General features: G+C 35.5%; 1 protein-coding gene across 1 annotated transcript; it reads right to left on the bottom strand.

Annotated features, from left to right (window-relative positions):
- Window positions 1-447: 447 nt before the first annotated feature.
- LOC129225899 (retinol dehydrogenase 16-like) lies at window positions 448-17,178 on the bottom strand. Its single transcript, XM_054860431.1, has 5 exons — window positions 16,914-17,178; window positions 14,971-15,183; window positions 14,242-14,424; window positions 7,879-8,011; window positions 448-2,615 (listed from the first exon to the last, which is right to left on the bottom strand). The coding sequence occupies exons 1-5, from the start codon at window positions 17,146-17,148 to the stop codon at window positions 2,222-2,224; spliced, it is 1,158 nt and encodes a 385-aa protein (XP_054716406.1). The 5' UTR covers window positions 17,149-17,178; the 3' UTR covers window positions 448-2,221.
- Between the last annotated feature and the right edge of the window lie 2,649 nt (window positions 17,179-19,827).

Raw genomic sequence — 19,827 nt, 5'->3', positions numbered from 1 at the left:
GATTGTAATAGTTTTTGAATAAGTATACTTTTTTTTTTGAACGTTAAAGACAAAATCCGATCGCAACGTCCTTGTTAACTATGGAGTGGCACTCACGAAGGGTGGTTAGTTGGCTCAAACTGGGCCATTGAAGATTTTAGAGGGGGTTGATATTAGAGAGTTTTTGGTCCAATTTGGGGAAAGTGGAGTCTCGTTCTTTGGGGTACTCCGTAGCATTAGAAGGGGTGAGTCATCACCCTTTGAGAGTTGGGCACCCCTGAACTGCTATGGCTGTGCTAACGAATATATGAGCTAGGCTAACGAAATTAGATAATTACAATGACATCAACCACAGCTGAATCGTTTTTTAATAACTTCGGATGTTCGGTTGTGAAAAAGAAATAAAAAGTTTGGCATAGCGCATAAGTTGAACTTTGATTGGATACTTCATATTACGTATTTATTCCAAAAATACTATACAGAATTAAAACATGCAATTTTCATGCATGAAGAACTTGAAGTGGTGGGACATTGGACGATTATTATTAACTCTGTGTAACAAAATTTAATTTTTGTTTTATAACATGGAGTTAAATGGTCGATTCATATCAAGTTTGGTTTGCTAAGCACAAATATACAAATTAAGTTCTTGTAACACGTATCATTTTAAAGTTATGAATTATATATACTTAATTTCCAAAAGTGGATAAAAATTGAAAATTCCAAGTCAAATTTGGACATGTTTATTTACATGTATTTTGAATTATAATACAAACCTAACAATACCACACACGGAATTTGTATATATTGTAGACAAAATAAACACGAAATTAAGTACTGAATAGAAAAATGCGTTTGAACTTTATGAAATTAAATGACGAAAACATACTAAAGGAGTAGTAATTCAGTGAGTTTACTGGATTCACCGAGGTAACATGATAGGTTAAGGACTGAGCTCGAGACCGAAGGCGCTCTGCATATGCTAGTGGTAACTATTGCAAGACATATCTACCGTGGTTTCGAAGCCCTCCAATCTCTTAATCACAAATCAATACTTCTGAGGGTAGTACTGTATCAGGACTTGTCTAGACTCCGATCTGTATCAAAGTCATCGAAATTCAGATAGATGGTGCTTCCATTTGCCATATCTTGCCTACGAGGAAGTCTGACTTTCACCCTTAATCGCTTTAAATGATGGAAGACGCTCAATTGACCATGAATACTACTACTAATCTTCTCGTGCTCTTTATAGCGAAAGGGATATGTAACAACAACACAAAATGGAGCAATTTGAAGAGCGAGAGAGAAAGTAGGTAAGTACGATTGCTGTTCCATAAGTAAGTCCTAATTTTGCTATGAGAAAACAATTCTTAGCAAAAGTAATTTCTGTGTAACAATGAATTGTAACGATATTTTGTAAACGTAGATTCGAGAAACGTAAAAACGGGGTTTCACTGTATATACAAAAGCGGGAGGCATGGCTATCTAGTGTCTCTGATATCCTAACTCACTCGTCCCTCCTGTGTGATGCTAAATGACTAGCAATTTTTGTCTTCGTCAGTTCACAGTGCAGCGAAGGCGAAACATATTCCAAAAGCTCCCAGATAAACAAACATTAGCAAATTGTATTGGGTTGCTGCATGGAGGTAGGAAGACCCTTACATCCATGGGTTGCTAGGACAATCATGGACTTCTTGTTATAAAACATCCTTTTCTCGTGTTATAAATTAATTTTATTGTTCTTTTGGTTTTAAAATTTGCTTGGTCTGTTTTGAATTTTGTACCTTTGGATGTGGATACTTGATGTGGACTGTCATATAAATTTAGAATAAAGCCATATGAAACACATTTATAAAAGCTCCGGAGGCTGCTTTGGAGCAAATATTGCAATTTTACGCATGATTAAGAAGTGAAAGGAGCATTTGGATTAATTCAAAGCGTCTCATAACAGTTTAAATGCAAACTACCACGAAAATGATTGGAATTCTTCATTTTCGTGTGTGAACATTATCTTATGTATTGAACACCAGCATAGATGGGTCAGCAAAAATTTATCTCAAAGTGCAATATTTTTTCAATGCATTAACAATGTGTTAAATGACTTCAAAATGTCACTCGTTTCTGTTTACATCTTGAGAACAAATGTTATTTCATGTATCTTAGTTTTAAAAAGCTCGCATAAACTATCATTCTGATTGATGCTCAAAGATCTAATCTCAAACTATCGATAAATGTTTCTGTGTTATTTAACTTTGTTAAACCCATTTATATTGTTTTCACAACATAAGCGTAGTCTTGCTGCGTTTGGTTTTGGGAAGAAATTAATCATTAAATACAAACGGGACACCAAATCTTGAACCGGTTTTGGTGTGCTTATTAATATGTGAACCACTACTTTAAAAAGAATGTTTCTGAAGGGTCTGTACACAGTCTTTGGGTGTCTTGTAATGACAGCTTCTTCTATGCAATCGGTGACGATGTAGGTTTTCCGGGATGCAAAGTTGATGATGAATTCGGCAAAGGTTTTGAAGCTATTGAGATAATTTTCGCCATATTCCAGTCTCTTGTCGGCGTCCAAAGAACTAAGGGACTCCTCCATTCGCTTGACGAAAGCATCTCTGTCTGTCAGTTGAGTGCTACAAGAAAAAAAAAAAAAAACTCTTAATTCCTTTTTAGTAAAATTGATGCAATAAATAAAAGATGGGGACTTAGTTAGGAATTTTTGGCTTTTTACATCACACAGGAAAAAAAAATAGAATAAACATTTGGATCCTGGAAACTCAGCCTCATATGTATAACAGTCATTCACTGATCGAGTAACGCTCCTGACGTCATCGACAATGAAACTCGCGCCATAGCATGATAATTTGATTTTTTTTGGTAATGTTTGACCATGCAGGGAAGTGCCTTATTTTGACTTGGCTGAACTGGACCCGGTAACTTTACTGTTTTACTGGTAAAAGAGTGTCATATCAGTGAAATGAAGAAACGAAAAAGTGGTCAACAATGAAGTCTATCTACTGGAGTTTAGGGTTAATCCACTGGAGTTAGGGTTAAAATTTCAAGTATCAAAATATCACCAAACAGGCAATTAATAGCTTCGTTTAAATGTAGAAGCAGTTTTTACCCCTCATATCTTGACGGGAGATTTTCTGGTCTTCAAATAAAATCCCACAAATTAAATATCTCTCAAGGTAAACAAAAAGTTTCAATTTGGTAACATCAGTAAAATCATTGCAATGCTCCAAGCTGAAAATGCTCAATTGGCTTTTTAGTCTATAAATTGTGAAATATTTATTTCTTTTTAACAATTAAAATAACATTATGAAAGCAAAACATTTCTTTTATAAGGAAACTATAGGTTTATATAAAAGCGATATCAAATTCATTCCTTATAAAAAAATTTGAATAAAAAATAGAACCGACTTCACAAAATTGCTCTAAAAAGTGAAATTTTTTTTTTATTTTTTTAAGCACCATAGATAATACTTTTAAACATAATTTTTGAAGTTAGCTTAAAAACAAAAAGTAAAATTCAATGTAATCATGGTTCGTTCAAGTTTTTTTCAGAAAATCATCCAAGGTTAGGAACGAAACATTTATATCGTCGCTGAAATATGCTGTAACCAATGCGTAATGTATGTGGTAGTGAAGAAGCTGGACCTGGTTAAATTTATAGTTGTAGTTCAGTTATGGCTGAGAATAATTTCATCTATCGTTTTTGCGCCAATTTCAAAAATTATAATTTGGTTTTTAACAAAAAAAAAAAAAAAAAAATATTTTTCCCTTTTTAGAGCAATTTTGTATGAAGTCGGTTTTATTTTTTATTCAAAATTTTTTTATTTCATTCTTTTTAGTGTAAATGTATTTCAGAAATAGTAAGAAGTTACCAACGCGAAACTTCACCTTATTTTTTCCATAAAGATGCTCCATACTAAAATTAAAAAAAAAAAAAAAAATTATAAACACGCCTTAAAATTTAAGCGAATTATGTTTTCCCAAACTAATTTACATTTCATAGCATACAACTGTATCTTCTTACTTAATCTCGATCACCTGTTATTGGCATGAATGATAACGATAAAAATACTACTGTGTGTGTGTGTGTAGTTGAGGCAAACCTATCCTGGTAGCATTGAGAAAGCTGAGCAGATCCTAATCACTGCCTTACCTCACTTCCAGGTTAGGTTAACCCCCACTACGGAGCAGTGACACTGAAGAAACGTGATACTTGCTTCAAAGAAGCCTCCATTCAAAATTATCATTATAATTACTACTAGCTGCTTTGCCCGGTCTATTTTGAAAACAAAAATTGTGTCAAGCGACGTATATTCAACAATCAGGCATAAATAAAAGAAAAAAAAAATCATCATGCAAAATTTCCCCTCCAAACAATGACGACAGATATTTAAAATACTTTTAAGAAATTTAAATAAAATGAGAAAGATGAATTTAAAAAGCGTAACCATGGAAACACAAAATAAAATAAGTTTCAGAATTGAAAATGAGAAAGATGGAAATAATGGATTCAAAAAGCGTTACCGTGGAAACGCAAAATAAAATGGTTGAAAACTTGAATAGAGAACAGATTTTTGAACTTCATTTAATTCGCTTGTAACTTTTTTCTAATGGAGATAGAGGGTTAAACTTCCGACCATAGGTCGAGTTGGATCTGGAGTAAAAAAGGTAGCTCTTTTAAATGGTGTCAAAAAGAAAACTGTAGGACAATTCCTTCACTTTTTATTGAGAAATTTAATGAAGAAAGAAGTGCCTAAATTTCAGCTAAGCCTAAACAAATTCGAGCTAAAAACGTAAATAACTCCCGCCGCAATTAAGTTAGAGCATTGGAACCAATTGCGTAGAACGCGGAAAATTCTTCCCTTTCCAACGATATATAATATTACTAATTGCGAGTAATTTTTCATCCCTATATTCGGGAATTTATGTGAAAATTGGGCCTAAATTGGAATAAAAAATGAACTATCCATCGAATTGTTTTCGAACTGGTCTGCAGACCTTCTCAGGACTTAAAGGAACAAATTGTGAAAATTTCAGCGAAATCTGCCGGGTAGTTCTCGAGTTTTGCGAGTTCAAACAAACAGACGCTTTTTGGACACTTCATTTTATACTATGTATAGATTAATAGCACTGTTGTATGGCATCAAACTTTTGTAACAATAGGTTTTATATTCAATCATTTAATAGAGAAAGTGCACAAAATGTGCTGTTTTTCGCCCATAATTTCTTTTTCTATAGAACAAATAAAGTCAAACAAAGTAATGGGACCTAATTTGAGCAATCCCCTATTCATTAAAAAAAAGAGTCATCGAAATTGGTCAAAATTGGTTCACTAGGTGAAACACTGTGAGTGGACAAAAAAAATTGAATTTTTGGTATCTTGAATTCAAATTATGTTTTTTGAAATCACGAGTGTGTATGTGTTTGTGTAGGCCTGTGTGTGTGTGTATGTACGTGCGCACGCACGTGTGTGTGTGCATGTACGTGCGTTAGTGTCTGTATGTACGTGCGCACGTATGTGTGTATGTAGGCGTCTGTGTGTGTGTATGTACTAGAGGTGCGACATCGATGGCAAAACATCGATGTTCGAAATTAAAACATCAATGGTATTGTTACATCGACTAAAAAACATCGATGGTATTGTTACATCGACTAAAAAACATCGATGTTTTCAAACATCGATGTTTCGAAACATCGATCTTTTTATCAATATATAACATACATTTTTGAGTGTACAACACTACAGACTTAAATATATGATAATCTCTAACAAATATTTCTTAATGGATCGGTAAATTCTTTTTTTGGCATTGCGTCAATTCATTTAATTATGGCTATCTTTTCATAAATTTCTAAGCAAAGCCAATAGTAAATTATGTACTACATATATTCTCTAACCAATTACGTACAACACCACATTTCGCATGTCAACAGAAAAATAAACAAATCAGATCAGAGGAAGCTTTTCTGTTGCCGTTTATGCTTATGAAACATTGAAAAAAATGCCATGTTTATTTTGAATGCATTCATTTTATACTCCGTTGAAACTTAAATAGTTTTGGGACATTTCAGATAATCTTAACCCCGGCTGCAGCGAATTTACTTTCTTTGAATTTTTCTATGCTATTTTCCAAGCAATGAGGATTCTGAGCCAAATTTGGAGAAACAATTTGAGGAGCCTATTATATGTGGTGGTTTTAAGAAGCATTTTAAAATTTGGCGGAGCAGCTCCGTATTTTGCATAAAATTCAATTAAAAAAACGAAAACCACTCGTCTTAAATTGTTTTTGAGCTTTGATAATCATTTTAAGCACTAGCATAAACATAAAAAAACAGTTTTAAACACTATGTCATGCTTGAAAACGCTCGGCCGGGAAATGCGGAGCAAAATAACTTATTTGCATAGCTCAGGAGTTCCGCAATTTTTGCGGAGCAGTTGGCACCCCTGTTTGAGCTTCTTTTGCATGGTAACTGACAGGAGCTCAGCTCCTACATTTTTCAAATTTAGGTGATGTAGATGTTTCCGAGAGTTCAATGCTTTTGGGTCAATTTACAGATACCATCGGTTTTTTTTTTCTTATTTTGAAGATCGATGTTTTAAATCATTGCTTTTCAATCGATGTCACTTCTCTGTAAAAAATTTTATTACAATTTTCAATTAAAATACAAAAACATCAACATCGAACCCAAAACATCGATGTTCCAAAAACATCGATGTTAAAAACATCGATGTTTCCAAAACATTGACATCGATGTCAAACCCCTAGTATGTACGCGCGCATGTGTGTATATGTATGCAGGCGTGTGTGTGTAGGCGTTCATGTGTGTAGGCGTGCGTTTGTGCAGGCGTTCATGTGTGCAGGCGCATGTGTGTTTGTATGTAGGTGCGTGTATATGTACGCGTGCATGTAGGATATAGACGCTAGCTTGTGACCTTGCTCGCTAGAATAGCAGCATCGGGAGGGGCGGGTCGATGGCGGTGCTGCAGAGGAAGGCGGTGGAGGAGGGATAAAATCATAGGAACGTCATTCAAAGGTCCAGTGAGAACAGTAAGCAATTCCTGATTGCTCAAAAAAAAAAGAATTTTGACATTTTGAATTCAAATTATGTTTTTCGGCGTTACGAGTGTGTGTGTGTGTTTGTCCAGGCATGAGTATGTGGATATATGTGTGTGTGTGTATGCATGTGTGATTGTGTCTGTGTGCAGGCATGGGGGGGGGGGGTGCGTGTGCGTGTAGGACATAGACGCAACCTGGAGACTGTTTTCGCTAGAGGTGCAGCATCGGAAGGGGCCCGTCGACGGTGCGCGGTGGTGCTGCAGAGGGAGGCGGGGGAAAGTAAAATCATAGGAACATCAAAACACAAAGTGAGAACAATAAGCAATGTAATTGTTCAAAAAAAAAAAAAAAACATAAGGTTTGAACTGATAACCGTTTCTTTTTGAAGTCTGTTAAAAATAGGGACGTTATGTCTTCATCTTTTTGTTTTTCTGCTTTATTACTTTCTTTCAATTTTCAACTTTCTACTTGATATTGAGCAATTTTATTCTTCAATACCCTGTTGTGGCATACGAATGTACAAAACAGGGTTAGGGATGCATGTTCGAGGCGGGTTTTGATCTACAATCCTTTGTCATGGTAACCCAGTGATTTACCGCTGAAAAAAAGGAACTCACGAATCGGAGGACAAGTTTGGTCATGTGTTAACTCAGTTTTAAGCCATAAACTTGAAATTAGTTCAAACTACGTCGGCAAATGTTATGATTTTTCACCACTTTTGTAATTTTTACCTTCTGGTTCAAAAGGTACATGTATAGGTAAAAATATGGTAAAATATTTTTGCAGAAATTTTTCTAGCTTAGAAACAACTTTAGCAGCTTACTAAAACATTTCTGGCTCCACAGAAATAACTTCAACACCCCAAACTTCCATTTCTTGTTTCAGGCATTCGGTGAAAGCTGAAGTTGCAAATTTGCTCATGATATACGGAGTGCAGTAAGGAGTGGAGAAGCGTCCTGAAAAGTAAATAATGGAGGTAAGAAATCATTTCGCATCAAAAATGAACAAAATTTCTTTTAGTTGGATTTCCGACCTTTTTCTTTAAACAATTAATTTACTACCAAGAGAGAAAACACATAACAGCATATTCAGTGATTGTCTTCTTGAAGAAATTTCATTGCACAAGTCGCAAACAAATCTAATAATGTTAGTAGAATACGTTGGAACATTTGAAATGCGCATTACTGAACCGCTTTCGGAAAAAGTTATATGCACATGTCTTTTGCTCCATACTCTTTATGTATGTGGATGCACAGAATCATTCATATTATACAGCACCCGCCAAAAAGTTTTAGCAAGTGATGAACAATAAACGCTGTTGCTGTTGCCACTAATTTTTCTCTTGAACTTGTACTTCATCCGTTGTTTCTCTCGATACACCTCAATTACATCTAATTTAACTGCCGCGACCTCTTTGCACAAGACACTTATCCTTTTCAAACCTAGATATGCGTGAAAGACAATGATGAAGGACAAATGAGGCAGTGAGAAGCAAAGGTATGTAAGTGGACATTTTGAAGTTTTGAGTAAAACGCGTTTAAAGACCAGATCTTAGGAAGGCTTACATTGAATTTTTTTTGTAAATTAAGCTGTGTACCGGACCCTGGTACCTACCAGGGCTATTAGAACTATATCTTGCCCCAAGATGGAGGGTTCACCTACCATTTGTACTGATTATCTCCAAATTTTAATTTTGGCACTTGCATCCCTTTGCTTCTCATTGCCTCAAATGAACTTGAGCGAAGCAGATTGCTTCTTGATAATGTCTCTCTAGTTTTGAAATGTTGATCGTATATGGATGTTTTAACTTCCTTGCACAAAGTATTATTTCCCCGAAAAATTTCTCACTCAAATGTAAATCTAAATGTTTTATTTTAATCATCCCTGAATCGATTTCAATTGGCGACGAAAAGGGGAAAAGGGGGGGGGGGGGTCAAAACAGAATTTTTTAAAAAAATTAGGAAGAAGACGGGTGAAGGGGACAGGTGTTACGTTTTAAAAATACCGAATACCGGTATTGAATTTTTGGTCCAGTATTGCAATCCCTAACGATCGTAATAGAATTCACGTCAAGAAGTCCTCCTTCGATTGAATGGCGAAAAGGTGGCACTTTGAATATTTCATTTCATGTAAATAAGCCATCCATACAATATTTGTAAGCGGTTTTTGTTCGATCTCTCTAGATGTGAACAATAAGATGACTAGTGACAACGTCAGATGCCTGGTGGCAACTTTAAATGAGTCAAGTGGAAGTTTGAAAGTACCAATCCTAATAGTTTTAGATCTTGAAAATAAAAGGAGTTGGATTTGATATGTTTATTCATATAAATATTTACTAGTGTGTTTCATCAAAAACTAAGGCAATAACAGCTCTGACGGGTGTGTTAATCTTCTGTATGAATCATGGGCGCCCACATGCAAAATTTTGAGGGGGGGGGGGCTCAGATATTTCCTCTATGGTTCAACAGGATATTTTCCCCATAGAAACTGATTTCAGTACAGATTAGAGTTTTTAAAGTTTGACATTTGTAATAACCATTCATTAATGGCTGGAAAAGAAATGTTTTTACATTTTTGCAAAGAAAAAAGTACTAAAAGCAAGGAAGTACCAATTTTTAATGGGGGGGGGGATTTGAGCCCCCACTTGCCGCCCTATATGGGCACCCTAGGTATGAATGAAAATCACGCTGGTGATAATGAAGATGATCAGAGATTTCAAACAGTGCATGGACCGGTAGATAGAGCTGGTTAACTATAGCCCAGTCAATAAAGGTTTCGTGTCGCAACTAATTTAAGGAAAGCTAAATTTTTGCAGATTGTTAGTACATAAAGTATGCACTAAAAAAATACAAAGTCCCGAACCCAACCCCTCTTGCTTTCCCCCCACCCCCCTCCGAAACATTGCAATAGCGGTATTGTGATTATACGCTTTTTGTGTCGCAACTAATTAGGGGAAAGCTGAATTTTGGATGGATGTTAGTATGTAAGGTATTCTTTAAAAAAGTACAAAGTCCCGACCCCCACCACTTTTTCTTCCCCCTCCCTCACCCCCTCTGAAACACTGCAAGAACAGTACTATGATTGTACGCTTTTCGTATCGCAACTAATTAAGAGAAAGCTGAATTTTGGCAGGATGTTAGTACGTAATCGTTAGTACGTACGTAAACTTGGCGGGGGCACGGCAGTGCCCCCGCCAAGTCGAGCGCGAAGCAAACACTGCCGTACCATCCTTTACTGGAACCATTTCGCCGCATTTTCAGGCCCCTATTTGAGAACCTTCTGGTGAGACTAGAACGCAGAAATTTTCGTCATCCAGTAAGCTATAATCACATACTTAAAATCCGAAATTTCAAGTCTGTAGGTCATTTAGTTCCGAAGTTAAGCGAAAGCAAAGTTTCGCATTTATGACACTCACTCACTCATGATCATCAAAATAGAACTAGTACTTTCCATAAACTCAGAGGTGAAATTTGGTACAGAGTTAGGGTTTGATGGCCACATAAAGGGAAAAGTACAAAAACTAGGCTAATTGAAGATCTGGAGTGACCCTGATTAGAAAACACAAGAGCCCAACCAAACTATTAGAGATCGACATAACGCCTTTATAAAAAATATTCAACTTGGCGGGCCGCTTCATTTGATGTCAAAAATCGAAAGCTGAAGTATCTAATGAAGAACCCTCAGGTGTATTAGAGATATGGTAATGCCCCCTTCTACTATTGGTACATAAAAAAATCGACTGTCATTTCTAAAGTCCAGCGTAGTGGGACACATCTTCTAATTTAATCTAGCCTAACTTTAGTCTACTCGAACATTACACAAATTAAATGTTTCGACAAAAAAAAAAAAAAAAAGAAAAAAAAGTGAAATCCCACCAAAAACATTCTGTAAAAAACTAGCCAAGTCTCGATGGAGCTGCTTCTTTATCTCTAAAAAGTAGTGAAATCTAGACAAAGTCATGACAAGTCTAAGGTTCCTTACTGCGATTTCTTTATTATTATAGTTAATGTTGTGTGACTTGGCCGTTAAAGGGTACACAAGGTTACAAAACCAGGTGCTCCATGACACCATTGCACCAATCTTTCGCCAGAACCGCTACTCCTTGACGATGGGAAATTGCCACTTGGAAAACGTGTAAACAAAATTGACTTGTACCCACTAACGTATAAAGAATGTTTAACGGCCAAGTCACACAACATTAACTATAATAATAAAGAAATCGCAGTAAGGAACCTTAGACTTGTCATGACTTTGTCTAGATTTCACTACTTTTTAGAGATAAAGAAGCAGCTCCATCGAGACTTGGCTAGTTTTTTACAGAATGTTTTTGGTGGGATTCTTTTTTCTAAAAGTACAAAGTCCTGACCCCCACCACTCTTTCTCCCCCGCACCCTCTCCGAAATACAGCAAGAGCAGTACTATGATTATGCGCTTTCCGTATCGCAACTAATTGGGGAAAGCGGATGTTTTTCAAGATGTTAGTACAAAAAGTATACACTAAAATAAGACAAAGTCCCGACCCACACCCCTCTCCCCCCCAGAAACATTGCAAGAGCAGTACTATGATTATACGCTTTTCCTGTCCCAACTAAATAGGGGAAAGCTGATTTTTTCTTCAAGATGTTGATATACTTATACACTAAAAAAACAGTCCCTACTGTCTGACCACGGATTGTATGGTTAGACAAACATCCGTTTTACAGCCGGAAATAATGAATCTATTATTTTTTAACGAAGCCAGCTTTTGTAGAAGCAGTCTCATTCAAATGAGCGGAATAACAGCATCAAATTTTTAATTTTCCCCCTCATTCAGATAGATTCATCTTATCTGGACGTTTGAAAATTCCATACAATCCGTGGTTGGACAGTACCGCTATTGCTTCCACTCCCCCGCCCCGTCCGAAACATTGCAATAGCAGTATTATGATTATACGCTTACAGCTCGAAAACTAATGATGATACCGGAGTATTCCTTTTTTTATTTTACTTCTTAAAATATTATAAACCAGTGGTGCCCAACCTACTTCCCACGGGGTCACATCCGGCCCATGAAACTGATCAGTGTGAGCCGTTGTTTTGCGAAATGTTACAACTCAAGGACTACGTAGCAACTGGTTTCTGAAAAACAGGTTGCTTTCACAAAGAAAAAAAAAGGCATCAATTTATTATAACTACAATTTTTCTTTTGTAAGGGGTCATTTAACTGTTTGTTGACATGGTCTGAAATATTGTTACAATGCATTGCAATACAGTGTCCACACACAGACGCACAATCGAACCCAGTTTTACGACAGCTACAGTTTGCAACACAATGTTTTACAGTTTGCAAGATAGTAGGAGAATTTCACTTGGAGCAGAGAGGTAATTGTCATAATCTTAGGAATCAGTCTGTTGCTTGAAATATATTTCCAAACCCATTCTTCTGCTGGAAGTTTAAAACCTAACCAGGTTTGAATAAAAGTTTGTGAAAAGCAAGTAATCACAAAAATGCTCTTAAAGTTCACTTTTGATTTATCAAAACTTCCACCAACTTCAGACGTCACTCGTCAACATCTTTTTAAGGTTTCCACCAGAGTATTTAGGGTCAACACCAGACTCAAACTCGGTTAGGTTTTAAACTTCCCCCAGAAGAGTGGGGTTGGCATTATACTTCATGCAACAGACTGATTCCTAAGTTCATGAAGATTACCTCTGCTTCAAGTGAACTTCTCCAATTAGTATCTTGCAATTGAAAAGATTATGTGTTTCAAACTGCATCTGTCGTAAAGCTACGTTCGATTGCACGCCTGTGTGTGGACACTGTAGTGGAAAGCACTGTAACAATATTTCAGACCAAACCAATGAAATATTAGAAGATGGCCCCTTATTACATTGTTGATCCATTTCAAGAAAATGACTATTATCATATTATTATCTATAAATTTTGTTCAAACATTCCTTTCCAAGACGTAATGATAAAAAGTTAATATGTTGAAGTTACTTTTTGATTTTTGTTGTCAGATTTCCGCATATGATTAAGTTGGTAAAATGGTGAAACTGAGCTATCTACATAAAAAGTGTATGTTTCATAATTTGTGTATAACAGTGGTCCCCAACAATGTTTTCAGAAACCAATTTCTAATGATTTGGCTAACAATTTGTAACATTGTCATTAATCGTGCTTTTCGAGTTGTAACATTTCACAAAACAACGGGCAACACGGATCAGCTTCGCGGGCCAGATACGGCACCTGGGCCTTAGGTTCGGCACCACTAGTTTATAATATTTTTAGGAGTGAAATAAAAAAAGGAACACCCCGGTAACATCATAAATTTTCAAGCTATACTCGTATATCACAGTACTGAACTGATCAGTGTGCAATGTTTCGGATGGAAGGGGGGGGGGGAGCAGTAAGAGGGGTTGAAGTCGGGACTGTGTAGGTTTTAGTGTGCATTTTATGTACTAACACCGTGCAAAAATCCAGCTTTCTCTTAATTAGCTGCGAAAAGCGAATAATCATAGTAATGCTCTTGACGGTCTAAGTGTTTCAGAGGGGGGGGGAGCAAAAGGGGTAGGGGTCGGGACTTTGTGCCTTTTTAGTGTATACTTTATGTACTAACATCCTGCCAAAATTCAGCTTTCCTCTAATAAATTGCGACACGAAAAACGTATAATCATAGTACTGCTCTTGCAATGTTTCGGAGGGGGGTGGGGGAGAAAGCAAGAGGGGTGGGGGTCGGGACTTTGTATTTTTTTAGTGTATACTTTATTTGCTAACATCCTGCAAAAATTCAGCTTTCCCTAAATTAGTTGCGACAAAGCCAATTTTTTTACCTTCATTGACTGGGCTACTACTAACAGGACAAAATGTCAGTCGGAAGATGGCTGTGTAAGAGGAAACCTGTCCCACTAACGAAACAAGAAGTGTGACAAGGATTTCGCTGTGGAAGGTATTGGACCACCCTCCTTGCAGTCTCGACCTCGCACCAAGTGATTTACACCCTTTCGACCTTTAAAAACAAAAAAAAAAAAAAACCTTAGAAGATCAGCAGACAGAGAATCTGCACACCTGTCAGAGCTCTTGATGTCTTGCCTGTTTAAACCCCTACAAAAAACTTTTAAACCGGAATGTACTCTGCAGAAGAAAAACTAAAGAAGAAAATTGCAAATGACTGAGAGAAAAACGAGAAAAGAAGCCCATAATTACCTGAAATGCTCACAATGTTAACTATTCTTCCCTTCGCTTTCTTCAGAAGAGGCAAGAATGCTTTAGTAACTCGAATTGGTCCGAAAGTATTTACTTCCAGTGTGTCTTTGAAATCATCCATGCTTGTCAAATCAACGTCAAACCCCTTTTGTATACCAGCATTATTCACAATAGCCCAAAATTCTAAAACGAGAAAAAATGTGCAGTGACCATCAATTATTCGAATCATGTTTATATTAAACAGATTTGATTCATATAAGCGGATGATTCAATAAAAATAATCTATTCTCATTTTTAAAAATGTGGAATTCTATACATAATTTGAGAGAACTTAACTTAATTTTTAATCTAACAAGACAAGATATCATTAAAAGTGTTTCATTTACTCAAAATATTCATTTATTACTTATTTAAAGAATTATATTGCAAATCACCATGAAAATGTAATTTGAAAAATTCAAATTTCAACTTATCTGCTTCGAGAAAAGCATGTGTTGTTGATTATTAAAAATAGGTAGTAATTAACTTAGAGATGTCTTTTTCAATGTCATAAAACTACCTATATAATCCGCAAAGTTCTCACGTCGTTACTCCCATGCTTACGGTATTGATAAAGAAGTTTGGGGCGCAGGACATCATGTGTCCCTCCGTCTCACGGCCTTCTTACTGGACGTAGTGTTGTATTAGTGTATCGTAATAATGAACTGGAGATACAATCAATACAAGTACCTAAAGTTCCCAAGTTTTCCTTCACGAAGTCTAGAGCATTTTTCACACTATCATCTTTTCTGACATCCAGTTCAAGGATTTTTAATCGTTCGGAGCAGTTGTTCTTCAAGTCGCAAGCTCCTTTGCCATCAGGAAAAAGACAGCTAGCAAACACATGAAACCCTTTGGAATCCAGGCGCTTTGCGGCGGCATGGCCAAATCCAGTGTCACATCCTAAATGAAAATAAACAAATTAGAAAAAAAAGACACACACTGAATAGGCTTAGAAAATCTCCTAATTACTGTTTGGCCACGGATAAAGGCTGCGTAGTGGAGTTGCCGACGCATCCGCCATTTTGGAGCAAACTTGATCCATTGCTTCGCAGCGATAGCATTGCTGCTGATGTTTACATTTCTTTAGCATGTGCTAATTGAGTCAAATGGTTGGTTGTTTGGCTGTTAATTGTGTAAACAGCTCCAAAAAAAGGATTTCAGATCTTCAGATTTCCAGCAGATGCAGAAAGAAAAAAGAAATGGATAAATAATAGCCCGCGAAGTGACTGGCAGCCTGGAAACGACGCCAACTGCCCAAAATTTCGCCAATGTTCACCTTCGCTCTTCACTCTCTCGTTCCCTGTTTGGCGAATGATTGCCAATAAAGGTAGCTTTCCCTGTTGTACGCTTGCTCCAAAATGGCGGATGCGTCGGCTTCTCCAGTTATAAGGGTTCTAACCACGGATTGTACGTAATTTGACAATCGGCCAAGTTAAGAAGACTCCATCTGAGTGAATCTAGCAGAGAAGGAAAAATGCGATGGGTTTTTGATGCATGCGTTTCATAATTTCACTATGGCCTTATTTATTTATTGTCTCTATTGAAGTGAAAATGAGTGGAAACAAAATGAATTTCTATGGAACAACAAAAAGAAAATAAAATATTTTCATTTCGTTCGGAAATTTGAAAGCAAAATCTTGAGTTTAAAATTATGTTGTAAACAAAATAAATCAATTAATTTTTGAGTTAAGATATCGATCGAGCATAGTTTTGATTAAAAAAATTCTTGCAATGAATAAATTGTGATTTTTAAAAAAACTGAGTCGAAATAATTTATAGGCAAACGCGCACATCCGTATCAGAAAAACTACTACGCCTGAAAGGTAATAGATGCGTCCATTTCCGCCTATAAACCGGACCTTAGCCTTTCCATATAATCGATGGTCAGACAGTAACTTCCACAAATAACGGTAGCAAAAAATTTCTTTTTAAAAGTGATTCAGGAAATCATTTAGCTAGCGACGAAAAAATAGACAAAATTTTGGACATAACTTAGTATCAAAAAATAATATGTACATTACAAACATTGGAACAAAATAAAAACATGCAGCATTTTAAAATTTTATTCAACACGTTCTTTTAGACATGTTTTAGTTAAAAATGTACCTCGATGTAGGAAAAACCATAAATCGCTAAATATTTTAACTTTTAAGAAGAATTTCTGTTACTTTATTGCATTTTTCTGTTAGAAAAAATGTATGATATCTAATCATGTCTCTATCAAAAATTCAATTTAAAAAAAAAATTCAATTTCATTTTAAAAAAAGGAGAGAGAGAGATAGAATCTATAAAAGGTTGATATAAAAAAAGGCTATTTGAAGTCTGAAAGCTGTTTTTTTGTTCATATCGCACAATTTCCGAATTCATACAATCGCAAATCACTGAAGTAATGCACATCGATTAACGCAGCGAATGTATTGTAGGTGGCGCCGTACTTTGCTTCCGTTGTGTTCCTTCATTCATTTTGGAGCATAGGCATGTGTGATAAAAAATAAGCAAATATATGGCATAATGTTTAGAAGAAAAATAAAACAATAAATTATTGCACATGAATATTACAACAAACATAAGTGCTTAAAGGCATCAGCAAATGCAAAAATAAAAGCGATGATACTTAAAAAAAGACTCACCTGTGATCAGAACTGCTTTATTCTTTGTACACAATGTTTCATAAAAATATAAACTTTCTACCAAGTTGTACGTAAAATACGAGACGATGAACAAAATAAAGATATTCACAGCTTGCGAGAAAATACTTGTCACTGAAACTGATGAGCGATATTTTACTATTTCTAATATTAGTCCAGTTATCATAACGTGAGTTATAAAGCCAAATAATCTCTTATACCTTGCTAGAGCCATCATGAAATCCAAAATGGAAAATAATGCTTTCAAATGGTTGATAGTTCTTTTGAAGAGAAAAACTGAAAATAAAACGAAACAGCCTAAATTTGCTTCTTACTCCTTATTAAAAAATTTACATGTTGCCGTAACTTGATAACATAAAAGAGGAAAAATAGCTCATAATTGACCATTGTTATTCTACAGGTATAATTTCAATCTAAAGATTTTTCTTGTATTATGCACCCAGACATCTTCAATGTCCGTTGCGTGATTAATCAATTTCTTTGCAGTTATTTTAAGTTCGACATTGTTCCTTCCAATTATCTATTTAATCTAAGATTGTATCATTAAAATCCATGGAAATTATTCATAGCACGGTTGCTTTATACGAAACGAGATCTCAATCATTTTTCGAACAATACCTTGAATTTCAAGCTCAAAGAACAGTTCAGAAAAAGGAGAGATAACTTATTTCTTTCAATCTGTTCATCATTTGAAGTAATGATTCCCTTCTGCCACATTTTTCTTCCTTTTGAAAATTTTCATTGTCCCTTTTATAAAATAAATACCCCAAATAAGGTAAATGCATTTCGCATGTTGTTTCCTAAAGTTCATGGCCACGTACCGAGCTCATTTATGATTCCACTAGCAGTACCTTCACGGCGATGTCAGTGGTAAGAATTTAAAAGAAGTCCGTTGAATTAAAAAAGCCGCGCCCCCCTCATGTGAAATGATCATTTTTCTTCAACTAAAATGCGTACACACCTTTTCAAAAAACCTATTAAAGTCTCTTTGGCCTTAAAAACTATTCGCCAAAACATATAACAGCTTTAAAACTCAAAATAATCCTTTAACGCTATAGTTCATCGCTTAACGGGCCAAGCAACCACGCTACCGTAACCCTGCCCTTTAGCGAGTGAATCGGTATTTTTTCTGGAATTCAAAATGTTTAGCGAAATAAACAATACTGTAATAAAAACGTTATAAAGAACAATCACAATTGAATAATACGACAAATCAAATTATTTACACTTAGATAAGTAACTATATCTTCAACTATAGGAACAAAAACAAGCGTTGAAGAAATAAGAAAAACCAAACCCAACAGAAAAATCTTGCAAAATCAAATCATGTACCTAAACATCGGGGAAAAAAACACATTCAAAAATCAGTTTGCTGACTATAATAGTCTCACAGTAGCGTAGTCGACCACGCGTCTTAGCCGCGCGGCATGGTTCCTCGCAACTATCGACACTGTCGACCAGCACCCTGTGAATGAGTTAACTTATTCCGCCATCTATTTGGAATTCATAGAACTAAACAATTAAATATTTAACTTACAATTACAAATATTTCGGTCAAGCTGATTAAAAAAAAAAAAAAAAAAAAAGCCTATAGCCCTCCTCAATAAATGGACTATTCAACACAAAAATAATTTTTCAATTTGAACCAGTAGTTCTTAAGATTAGCGCGTTTAAACAAACAAACACTCTTCAGCTTTATATTATTAGTATAGATTCGCTCCAAAATTTGCACATTTATCACATGACTCATAAAAATTAAGAAAATAGCGATTCCATGTGAAAATTTAAGTTTCAGTTATATTTTTCATCAGTTTCAACAAAGAAAGAGAATTGGACCTCATTCAGAACTCTAAGCCAACTCGGAGAGAACGCCATAAAGTGTTATCAAACTAAAAAAAGTTGAAACATTCTTTTTTCTCCGTATATGTAAAAACATATTAAACCACATTATATGAACTCAAAAACACTTTTGAAATTCTATTTTACTTCAATGGAAAGGAGAGAGATCAATCGCCATATTCGTGGCATTGATAAAGACTGGGATTTAATCATAAGAAAATATCATGTTACACAACGACATTTTTTTTTTTTTTAACTCGTCAACTGCATAAATTATTTGGAAGAACATATAACATCTTAAAAAAAAAAAAAAAAAAAAAAAAAAACAGTGAAACATGAAGAAACAAAATTTACTCCGAAATAAGATCAAGCAATTTTGACAAGGCCCTTTTATAATCACTTTAGTCACACGTTTGTCTGTTGATTGCAAACTGCTTGGTGATAACGCTTTTATCATCAGTTATGCTTTGTGATGATGATAAAACCGCGATCTTGCGAATTTTTGCTGTCTTACTCAGAAAAAACGACCATTTCGTTGAGTTGGCTATTTTCGTGTCTATATGACATTATTTGGCGCACTCACCTTATTTTTTTCACGACATAACTCTTCACATTCTGTCAAATGGACCCATTAAAGCTACTGGCTTTTTTTAAAAGTGAAACTTAAACAATGTGATATCTACTTTTAGGGTTTTTCCGCTTTGCATTTGCTTTAAATTGTAACGATTGCTTTCTGCTACGACTTCACATAAGCGGGACATAAAGTCAGTTTTGAAATAAGTAACGTAGAATGATAAAAACTAAAACTGATTTGCAAAAAAATATATAAATCTTTACTAATAATAAAGCTGAAAGTTTCTCTGTCTGGATCTCTGTGACGCGCCTAGACCGTTCAGCCGATTTTCACGAAATTTGGCACAAAGTTAGTTTGTAGCATGGGGGTGTGGACCTCGAAGCGATTTTTCGAAAATTCGATTTTGTTCATTTTCAATTCCAATTTTAAGAACATTTTCCCGAGCAAAATTATCATAAGATGGAGTAAATTACGAAATTATTA

This window comes from Uloborus diversus, chromosome 7 (genome assembly GCF_026930045.1).
Source record: "Uloborus diversus isolate 005 chromosome 7, Udiv.v.3.1, whole genome shotgun sequence".
Taxonomy (NCBI): domain Eukaryota; kingdom Metazoa; phylum Arthropoda; class Arachnida; order Araneae; family Uloboridae; genus Uloborus; species Uloborus diversus.
The sequence above is the reverse complement of the archived record's forward strand: the minus strand, read 5'-3'. Positions and strand labels throughout refer to the sequence as shown.

Bases quoted from the DNA above. Each gene is read 5' to 3' on its own strand.
- LOC129225899 (XM_054860431.1), bottom strand. From the start codon at position 17,148: ATGATGGCTCTAGCAAGGTATAAGAGATTATTTGGCTTTATAACTCAC. The intron at 8,012-14,241 runs GTAATTATGGGC...TTTACTTTTCAG, and splicing joins TAACATTGTGAGCATTTCAG to GACGCTTCTCCACTCCTTAC. The intron at 2,616-7,878 runs GTAAGCTGCTAA...TTTTTCTTGTAG, and splicing joins GTGGAGCCAGAAATGTTTTA to CACTCAACTGACAGACAGAG.